Consider the following 11,414-nt stretch of genomic DNA (forward strand, 5'->3'; position numbering starts at 1 on the left):
ATCCCAGGGATGGGGGAGCCTGGTGGGCTGCCATCTATGGGGTCACACAGAGTCAAACACGGCTGACGTGACTTAGCAGCAGCAGCAGCACATCCATACATGACTACTGAATAAACCATAGCCTTGACTAGACTGACTTTCGTTGGCAAAGTAATGTCTCTGCTTTTAAACATGCTGTCTAGGTTGGTCATAACTGTTCTTCCAAGGAGTAAACATCTTTTAATTTCATGGCTGAAATCACCATCTGCAGTGATTTGGGGCCCCCCAAAATAAAGTCTGTCACTGTTTCCACTGTTTCCCCATCTATTTGCCATGAAGTGAGGGGACTAGATGCCATGATCTTAGTTTTCTGAATGTTGAGTTTTGAGCCAACTTTTTCACTCTCCTCTTTCACTTGCAGCAAGAGGCTTTTTAGTTCTTTGCTTTCTGCCATAAGGGTAGTGTCATTTGCATATCTGAGGTTATTGATATTTCTCTCGGCAATCTTGATTCCAGCCTGTGCTTCATCCAGCCTGGCATTCTTCATGATGTACTCTGCATGTAAGTTAAACAAGCAGAGTGACAATATACAGCCTTGATGTACTCCTTTCCCAATTTGGAACCAGTCTGTGGTTCCACGTCCAGTTCTAACTGTTGCTTCTTGACCTGCATACAGATTACTCAGGAGGCAGGTAAGGTGGTCTGGCAGTCCCATCTCTTTCAGAATTTTCCACAGTTTGTTGTGATCCACAAGTCAAAGGCTTTGGCATAGTCAATAAAGCAGAAATAGATGTTTTTGTGGAACTCTCTTGCTTTTTCGATGATCCAACACATTGGCAATTTGATCTCTGGTTCCTCTGCCTTCTCTAAATCCAGCTTGAACATCTGGAAGCTCACAGTTCACATACTGTTGAAGTCTGGCTTGGAGAATTTTGAGCATTACTCTGCTAGCATGTGTTTAGTTAAGTTGCTTGGTCAGTCGTGTCCGACTCTTTGCAACCCCATAGACTGTAGCCCACCAGGCTCCTCCATCCATGGGATTCTCCAGGCAAGAATACTGGAGTGGGTTGCCATTTCCTTCTCCAGGGGATCTTCCCAACTCAGGGATCAAACCCAGGTCTCTCGCATTGCAGGCAGACGCTTTAACCTCTGAGCCACCACTAGCATGTGAGATGAGTGCAATTGTGCAGCAGTTTGAGCATTGTCATTGCCTTTCTTTGGGACTGGAATGAAAACTGAACTTTTCCAGTCCTGTGGCCATTGCTGAGTTATCCCAATTTGCCAGCATATTGAGTGCTGGACTTTCACAGCATCATCTTTTAGGATTTGGAAGAGCTCAACTGGAATTCCATCACCTCCACTAGCTTTGCTCAAAGTGATGCTTCCTAAGGCCTATTTGACTTCACATTCCAGGATGTCTGGCTCTAGGTGAGTGATCACACCATCTTGGTTATCTGAGTCATGAAGATCTTTTTGTATCGTTCTGTGTATTCTTGCCACCTCTCCTTAATATCTGCTGTTTCTGTTAGGTCCATACCATTTCTGTCCTTTATTGTGCCCATCTTTGTATGAAATATTCCCTTGGTATCTCTAATTTTCTTGAAGAAATCTCTAGTCTTTCCCATTCTATTGTTTTCCTCTGTTTCTTTGCACTGATCACTGAGGAAGGCTTTATCTCTCCTTGATATTCTTTGGAACTCTTTGTTCAAATGAGTATAGCTTTCCTTTTCTCCTTTGCCTTTCACTTCTCTTCTTTTCACAGCTATTTGTAAGGGCTCCTCAGACAACCATTTTGACTTTTTGCATCAGGAGATGGCAAGAGTGAACATCAACATTTTAGGAGTCAGTGAACTAAAATGGACTGGAATGGGTGAATTTAATTCAGATGACCATTATACCTACTACTGTGGGCAAGAATCCCTTAGAAGAAATGGAGTAGCCCTCACAGTCAACAAGAATCTGAAATGCAGTACTTGGGTGCAGTCTCAAAAATGACAGAATAATCTCTGTTCGTTTCCAAGGCAAATCATTCAATATCAGGGTAATCCAAGTCTATGCCCTGACCAATAATGCTGAAGAAGCTGAAGCTGACCAGATCTATGAAGACCTACAAGATCTTCTAGAACTAACACCCAAAAAAGATGTCCTTTTCATTATAGGGGACTGGAATGCAAAAGTAGGAAGTCAAGAAATATCTGGAGTAACAGGCAAATTTGGCCTTGGAGTACAAAACAAAGCTGATCAAAGGGCTAACATAGTTTAGCCAAGAGAAAGCAGTGGTCACAGCAAACACCCTCTTTCAACAACACAAGAGAAGATGCTACAAATGGACATCACCAGATGGTCAACACAGAAATCAAATTGATTATATTCTTTGCAACCAAAGATGGAGAAGCTCTATACAGTCAGCAAAAACAAGACTGGGAGCTGATTGTGGTTCAGATCATGAACTCCTTATTGCCAAATTCAGATTTAAATTGAAGAAATAGGGAAAACCACTAGACCATTCAGGTATGACCTAAATCAAATCCCTTACAATTATACAGTGGAAGTCACAAATAGATTCAAGATATAAGATCTGATAGACAAGAGTGCCTGAAGAACTATGGATAGAGGTTTGTGACATTGTACAGGAGGCAGGGATCAAGACCATCCCCAAGAAACAGAAATGCAAAAAGGCAAAATGGCTGTCTGAAGAGGCCTTACAAATAGCTGAGAAAAGAAGAGGAATACTTGCCAGGAATACTTGCCTTTAGGTCCTGGGAATGGATGCTCTCACGGAACTAAGGAGAGTTGGGGGAAAGTGTGCAGATTAAGAAAGCCAACTACGACTACAAAGAGAATGCCAGGGAGTTCGGGGCGCATATGACAGGAAGGGCTGTCCTAGTCTTGATGGTCTGGGACGATTTTCCTGAGGAAGTACCATCCGAGGTGCGAGGTGCGTCCCCTTCACACAAGCGGGGCTCAGCCCTTGGACGGCGCCTTCGGCGAATCCCTGCCTGCCCCCTTCCCTTGCCGGGCCCCAACTCCGCCGACCTGCCTGCCGTCCCGCCGGTGCCTCACAAGCGTCACCTCCCCGTAGCTGCCTTTGCCCACGACACGCAGGTAGCAGTAGGCGGTCAGGGGCATGATCCTGGCGCGGACCCACAGTCGGGATGCGGCGGCAGAGGCGGGCGGGGCGGCGAGCGGCGGCGAGAGACTCCGCTCATACCCGAGAAGATGTGGTACCCGCGGCCGCTGAGGCGCCCTTGCCTGGGCGCCAGAGCGGAGGCCCGACCCACCGCGACGCCGCTGCCATAGCGATCCCAGAGGGCGCAGCCCTGCGCATGCTCTGCGGCCTGGAGGACCTACCACTGAACTGAGGCGTCTAGCGGCCAGAGCGACCGCGCCAGATATGCGCGCGCACCCTCGGCCTCAGTTCTACTTAGGAACTTCCGGGTCGCCTGCAACAATAGAACACAAACGCTTCCTGTTAGTGAGCGTTTATTTGCTTTAAAAGCCTTGCAGGTATTCCCTCCACAAATACATATTTACTGAATGCTTGCCCTGTGCCATGCCGAAGAAGTCCCTGCCTTCCAGGAACTCACATTTCTGTTAGGGGACTGAGGACAGACTAGATTATACAAGTAACATTTGTTATGTTTACTTTATCACAAGATAGTTAATGTAGACATACAGCAGTCTGTCTTAATTTTTTGTGCATTGCAAAATTGGAGATATCAGTACACTTCGCTCCTAATAATTCAGCTTGCATATTGAGAACTGCAAAAGATATTCAGAAGGACTCCATTCAAACCCCTGCACTAAGTGACTTAACCAAATTTTGATATGGTTTCTAACAACTTAAGGACTGGCCCACCTTAAATGGCCTGCTTGTGAAAGCTCAAAGCTGCCAAAAGAATTTATCATTTGTTCCAACCAGTATCTCCTTTTCCCAAGACATTTACCTAACAAAAGTTAAAATTGTAAATCCTCTGTGTGTGTGTGTGTGTGTGTGTGTGTGTGTGTGTGTCTGCTTACAACCCCAGTGTCTTTCTTAAGGTCCTAAAATCCAATTGAAGTGTAAATTTTGGCGGGGGAGGGGCGTATTTTTCCCAGTTTGGGGGGATGGGGTTGATACTGCCCCTGTTGAGAATGCATAATATAACGCATTCATGCTAAGTTGCGTCAGTTGTGACTGACTCTGTGCAACTGTATGGACTGCAGCCCACCAGGCTCCTCTGTCCATGGGATTATCCAGGCAAGAATACTGGAGTGGGTCCTCCATGGGGTCTTCCCAACCCAGTGATCAAACACATGTCTCTTAACATCTAACCTGCATTGGCAGGCAGGTTCTTTACCACTAGCAGCCACCTGAGAAGCCATTTTTGTTTTTGTTAAAAAAGCAAAATCCAAGGACTTCCGTGGTGGTCCAGTGGCTAAGACTGTTACAGAGTCCGAGCTCCATGTGCTCACTGCACTGACGGGCCAATTAACTCAGAGATGAGGTGTGAAGGCAAGGAATACAACTTTATTCCAAAAGGCAGCTGACAGAGAAGATGGCAGACTTGTCCAGGTCTGGATGCCAGGTTCTTTTATAGAACAAAGAAGGGGAGGAGTTGAAGAAGTAAAAACCATTATCTTGCAGACATCTCCTGGAATGGCCAGCAACTTGGTTGTTCAGTTGCTCGGTCGTGTCTGACTCTTTGTGACCCCATAGATTGAAACACACCAGGCTTCCCTGTCCTTCGCCATCTCCTGGAGCTTGCTCAAAATCATGTCCATTGAATTGGTAATGCCATCCGACCATTTCATCCTCTGTTGTCCCCTTCTCCTCCTGCCTTCAATCATTCCCAGTATCAGGGTCTTTTCTAATGAGTTTGCTCTTCACACCAGGTGGCCAAAGTACTGGAGCTTCAGCTTCAGCATCATAAAGCTGAAGATAAAGAACCTGATTGCCAATGCAGGAGACGTAAGAGATGTGGGATTGATCCCTAGAGAAGGAAGATCCCCTGGAACAGGGCATGGCAACGCACTCCAGTATTCTTGCTTGGAGAATTCCCATGGACAGAAAAGCCCAGTGGGCTACAGTCCATAGGATCACTAAGAGTCAGACACAACTGAAGTGACATGGCACACAGTAACAAAAGTGATGAAAAACAAAAGTTAAAGTCAAAGAAACAGATCCACCTTGGAGTCAGAATTGGCTCTTGCCTACAACAAGACTCTATGCTTCCAGTGCAGAAGGGCACACATTTGATCCCTGGTCAGGGCACTAGATCCTGCATGGTGCAACTAAGAGTTTGTGTGCCACAACTAAAAATCCGGTTTGATTGAAACTGCCCACCCTGGCCAGGCACCACAGTAACCACTTGCATGAGTTGTTTTACGACAGGTGGTCCTGGTAAGGAACAGGGAACTAATAAGCCTCCACCAACCAGAAGAGTTCGGGAAAGGTCAAAAGGAGACACCACCTGTCTGACCACCTCCCAGAATCCTTCTCTCTGTCATCCATCTTGGCTGAACAAGGTGTGCACCACCAGGAAGGACTCTGAGTCAGAATGATTGGCTAAGGACAAAGTGGAAACTAATCCCATCATCATAAAACCCGAGACTGCAAGCCATGTGACACAGCAGTTCTCCTGGGTTCCCTTACCCTACTGCTCTCCACCCAGGTGCCCTTTCCCAATAAAATCTCTTGCTTTGTCAGCACATGTGTCTCCTCGGACAGTTAATTTCTGAGTGTTAGACAAGAGGCCAGTTTCAGGCCCTGGAAGGGGTCCCCCCTTCCTGCAACAGAACTAAGACCTGGCAGAGCCAAATAAATAAATAATAATAATTAATAAATACTAAAAAATTTCAAGTTAGTAAAATAAAAGAATCTTATAGTCTTTTTTTTTTTTTTTTTTTTTTTTTTTTGGCCTCACTGTGCAGCATTTGGGATCTTAGTTCCCCAAACTGGGATGGAACCCATGCCCCCAACTTGGAGTCTTAACCATTGGACTGCCAGGGAAGGCCCAATTATCCATAATCTTTTGTCTTAGACTACATATCTTTTTGTCCAGCAGAAAACTGTGTATCCTGGCTCCTCCCTTACCTCATGAGGGCAGTTCCTCAGAGCTGAGAGGATGTCTTCCAGGCTATGGTCCACAGAAAGATTCCCTGAATAAATCTCAATTCAAAGGGGCTTCCCTGGTGGCTAAGTGGTAAAGAATCCACCTGCCAGTGCAGGAGAAATGGGTTAGATTCCTGATCCGGGAAGATCCCACATGCTTCAGAGAAACTGGGCTTGTGCTTCACAACTCCTGAGGCCACAAGCCACAGCCACTGAAGCCCACGTGCCTAGAGCCCGTGCTCAGCAACAGGAGAAGCCAGTGGAGTGAGGAGCACGTGCACCACATAGAGTGGCCCCTGCTCTCTGCAACCAGAGAAAATCCCCACATGGCAACAGTGACCCAGCACAGCGAAAAATAAATATCTTTTTTTTATCTTAAAAACTTTTAGGTTTCTGTGCATTTTTCTTCAGTCAATGTCCTTAATTTTTCTTTAAGCCAATTAAATAGAATTTTTAAACAAATTATTTTGGCAATACTTTCTTAAAGTAGGAAAAAAACACACATCTACAACATACATATGGAAACACATGTCAACATACAGACTGATGCGAACAGAGAGCTTATAGCTTTTGTTGTAAAATTTTAGCCATGAATCAGGTGCAAAATTACAAAATTCACTAGTTATAGAAGAAAGTGGATCCAAATTGTGTCCTTGGCAGACAGAATAAGTTAAGGTTAACTGTTCAAATGGTTAAAGCTTTTTACTAATTTGTAGAGAAGACACTTAATATTTTTCATTTGCCTAAATTCCAAATAAACGGTTCCCCTTTTGTTTCCTTCTGATAAGAATTATCTCTTTGAAGTTACCATTTCAAAGAGATAACCTCAATAAGACTTCTGGAGAAGACCAGATAAGAACAGTACATCTCAGAGGCACAAGGGAAATGCAAATTCCTCCAAAGACTTTTGTTTGTTAGGTGCAGAATTTTTAGCTTTTTGAGATAAAATAGGGCAGGTTTGTGACACTGTACTGGAGACAGGGATCAAGACCGTCCCCAAGAAAAAGAAATGCAGAAAAGCAAAATGGCTGTGTGAGGAGGCCTTACAAATAGCTGTGAAAAGAAGGGAAGCAAAAGGCAAAGGAGAAAAGGAAAGATATACTCATTTGAATGCAGAGTTCCAAAGAATAGCAAGCAGAGATAAGAAAGCCTTCCTCAATGATCAGTGCAAAGAAACAGGAAAACAATAGAATGGGAAAGACTAGAGATCTCTTCAAGAAAATTAGAGATACCAGGGGAACATTTCATGCAAAGATGGGCACAATAAAGGACAGAAATGGTATGGGCCTAACAGAAGCAGAAGATATTAAGAAGAGGTGGCAAGAATACACAGAAAAACTATACAAAAAAGATCTTCATGACCCAGATAATGACAATGGTATGGTCACTCACCTAGAGCCAGACATCCTGGAATGAGAAGTCAAGTGGGCCTTAGGAAACACCACTACGAACAAAGCTAGTGGAGGTGATGGAATTCCAGTTGAACTATTTCAAATTCTGAAAGATGATGCTGTGAAAGTCCTGCACTCAATATGCCAGCAAATTTGGAAAACTCAGCAGTGGCCACAGGACTGGAAAAGGTCAGTTTTCATTCCAATCCCAAATAAAACAATGCCAAAGAATGCTCAAACTACTGCACAATTGCCCTCATCTCACACGCTAGCAAAGTAATGCTCAAAATTCTCCAAGCCAGACTTCAACAGTACGTGAACTGTGAACTTCCAGATGTTCAAGCTGGATTTAGAAAAGGCAGAGGAACCAGAAATCAAATTGCCAATATCTGTTGGATCATCGAAAAAGCAAGAGAGTTCCACAAAAACATCTATTTCTGCTTTATTGACTATGCCAAAGCCTTTGACTGTGTGGATCACAACAAACTGTTGGAAATTCTTAAAGAGATGGGAATACCAGACCGCCTGACCTGCCTCTTGAGAAATCTGTATGCAGGTCAGGAAGCAACAGTTAGAACTGGACATGGAACAGCAGACTGATTCCAAATAGGGGAAGGAGTACATCAAGGCTGTATACTGTCACCCTGCTTGTTTAACTTACATACAGAGTACATCACGAGAAATGCTGGGCTGGATGAAGCACAGGCTGGAATCAAGATTGCAGAGAGAAATATCAATAACCTCAGATATGTAGATGACACTACCCTTATGGCAGAAAGTGAAAAGGAACTAAGGAGCCTCTTGCTGCAAGTGAAAGAGGAGAGTGAAAAAGTTGGCTTAAAGCTCAACTTTCAGAAAACTAAGATCACGGCATCTGGTCCCATCACTTCATGGCAAATAGATGGGGAAACAGTGGAAACAGTGACAGACTTTATTTGGGGGGCTCCAAAATCACTGCAGATGGTGATTGCACCAATTTAAAGATGCTTGCTCTTTGAAAGAAAAGTTATGACCAAACTAGACAGCATATTAAAAAGCACAGACATTACTTTGCCTACAGAGGTCTGTCTAGTCAAGGTTATGGTTTTTCGAGTAATCATGTATGGATGTTAGAGTTGGACTATAAAGAAAGCTGAACACAGAAGAATTGATGCTTTTGAACTGTGGTGTTGGAGAAGACTCTTGAGAGTCCCTTGGACTGCAAGGAGATCCAACCAGTCCATCCTAAAGGAGATCAGTCCTGAATACACATTGGAAGGACTGATGCTGAAGCTGAAACTCCAATACTTTGTCCACCTGATGGAAGAACTGACTTATTTGAAAAGACCCTGATGCTGGGAAAGATTGAAGGCAGGAGGAGAAGGGGACGACAGAGGATGAGATGCTTGGATGGCATCACCGACTCAATGGACATGAGTTTGAGTAAACTCCGGGAGTTGGTGATGGACAGGGAGGCCTGGCGTGCTGCAGTCCATGGGGTCACAAAGAGTCAGACACAACAGAGGGACTGAACTGAACTGAGGGCAGGTTTGAGGACTGGTTAAAAAAGACAGGTGGATTTTAATTGTTTCTGAAGCTGCATTTCTGGCTTTGCAAAAATTTGTAAGGTAAGGACAGTTGTTTTTAATTCCTCAGGGGATTGGGATGTAACTTAAATGACATTATTGACTGTCACCCCACCACCACACCCCCTCACCATACAACTACATTTTTCTCAATTTACTTCTTTGTATCAGGGAGAAAATCTTCAACTAAGAAAGCAATCAATAAGATCCCTATTTCTAGACTTACAGCTATCTATCTTTGAAATGTTTCAGTAAATCCTTCCACAAAGGCTTCAGAAGATTTCTTTGCTTGCTCAGTTTTTTCTTTCCCTTTGTGTACATTTAACTTAGAGAAGCCCCCCCACCCCCCCAAAAAAAATTCTTATCAGGCTCTGAATATTAACTTCCAATTTGGCCACTTTCTGGTCAAAGAGCTAACTTGGGGCAGAGGGTGGGGGAAAGTCCTTTCAAATAAATCTTGTTAATTTTCAGCCAGGACAAACAGTAAAGGCAAATACAACATCAAGTGTCTCCTTCCCCGCTCCCCTGCCTGGCTTGTCTGGACACTACAGAGAGAGATTCAGGAGAGCTGAATCTGGTTAGTATTCTCACTGTTCACTGAGTTTACCAGTTCTCCCAGGATCCTACCTTCAGTCTCCAGTATCTACCAGAATTTCTTAAGGTTATCTACTAATTTTAATTTTCCCTAGGCTATTTAAGAAAATAAAATAGCTTTACCAGAAAATCTCTCAGGAGTCCCACCAACACTGGGAGGGGCTCACACGGGAGCCCTCCTTTGAGGGTAGATATTAGGACATCTGTAAGGCCACTAACTTGGTGGACTTCTGTTTATGGACTTGTAGTCTCTTCAGCGTAAAAAGACAAACGAGACAGAGAATTAATAGAATGAATACCCAAGTGAAGGAAGACAGAGGGGAGCAGTCAAAGTTGCATCAATCCTATATAGCCTTTTCTTTTAGGTGCCTCTGTGTCTTTAATTTTTCATTAGCCATGAGTCTCTCAGTGAAGGTATTATGAAATCTTGAAGGCTTCTGGAGGTTTCTGCATACCAATTAAAATAGGTATCCCATTCTGTTTGTTTGATTTGGGAACCCTTGCTTTCAAATGCACTTCTTAAATGTCTAACTGGAACGTTTCTCATATCAGCCACTGTAAGTCCAGATTGTCTTTGTGAGATTTTACCATTTTTGTAGATAATTACAACTGCCAGATCCAGAGTTCTTGGATATAAAATATGCAGTTGTGCCAGAAGGTGGCACATTCAATTATTTGAAACTTGATCCCATTGCTTTAGCTGTTTTGGGTCTCTAAGGACTGGACTGGATGAAGCACAAGCTGGAATCAACATTGCTGGGAGAAATATCAATACACAGATGACACCACCCTTATGGCAGAAAGTGAAGAAGAACTAAAGAGCCTCTTGATGAAAGTGAAAGAGAGAGTGAAAAAGTTGGCTTAAAGCTCAACATTCAGAAAACGAAGATCATGGCATCTGGTCCCATCACTTCATGGCAAATAGATGGGGAAACAGTGGAAACAGTGAGAGACTTTATTTTGGGGGGCTCCAAAGTCACTGCAGATGGTGACTGCAGCCATGAAATTAAAAGATATTTGCTCCTTGGAGGAAAAGTTATGACCAACTTAGACAGCATATTAAAAAGCACAGACATTACTTTGCCAACAAAGGACTGTCTAGTCAAAGTTATGTTTTTTTCAGTAGTCATGTGTGGATGTGAGAGTTGGACTATAAAGAAAGCTGAACACCAAAGAATTGATGCTTTTGTACTGTGGTGATGGAGAAGATTCTTGAGAGTCCCTTGGACTGCAAGGAGATCCAACTAGTCCATCCTAAAGGAGATCAATCCTGAATATTCATTGGAAGGACTGATGCTGAAGCTGAACCTCCAATACTTTGGCCACCTGATGGGAAGAACTGACTCATATGAAAAGATCCTGATGCTGGAAAAGATTGAAAGGAGGAAAAGAAGGGGACAACAGAGGATGAGATGGTTGAATGGTGTCACTGACTCAATGGACATGAGTTTGAGTAAACTCCGGGAATTGGTGATGGACAGGGAAGCCTGGCATGCTGCAGTCCATGGGGTCACAAAGAGTTAGATATGACTGAGCGACTGAACTGACTGACTGAGAGCCAAATTAATACCTTAGAGGGCTGTCCTGGGGCTTCCCTGGGGCTTCTCAGTGGTAAAGAATTTGCTTGCCAATGCAGGAGACCCAGTAGACAGAGGTTTGATCCCTGGGTCAGAAAGATCCCCTGGGGAAATTGCACCCGCTCCAGTATTCTTGCCTGGATGATCCCATGGACAGAAGAGGCTGACAGGCTACAGTCCATGGAGTTGCAGAGTTGGACACAACTGAAGTGAT

The 11,414-nt window shown here is 43.9% G+C and overlaps 1 protein-coding gene across 5 annotated transcripts in view; it reads right to left on the reverse strand.

Annotated features, from left to right (window-relative positions):
* The window catches only part of NEK4 (NIMA related kinase 4), a 30,050-nt gene extending 26,744 nt beyond the window's left edge, over positions 1-3,306 (reverse strand). For 2 of the 5 annotated variants that reach the window (XM_040247172.1, XM_040247173.1), the window contains exon 1: positions 3,016-3,306. In XM_040247172.1, the coding sequence (XP_040103106.1) occupies positions 3,016-3,108 (93 nt within the window). In that variant the 5' untranslated portion in view covers positions 3,109-3,306. The remainder of the gene's footprint in view (positions 1-3,015) is intronic. The other 3 variants (XM_040247171.1, XM_040247170.1, XM_040247169.1) reach the window with 2 other exon arrangements.
* Between the last annotated feature and the right edge of the window lie 8,108 nt (positions 3,307-11,414).

This window comes from Oryx dammah, unplaced genomic scaffold (genome assembly GCF_014754425.2).
Source record: "Oryx dammah isolate SB20612 unplaced genomic scaffold, SCBI_Odam_1.1 HiC_scaffold_9, whole genome shotgun sequence".
In the NCBI taxonomy this organism is placed as follows: Eukaryota; Metazoa; Chordata; class Mammalia; order Artiodactyla; family Bovidae; genus Oryx; species Oryx dammah.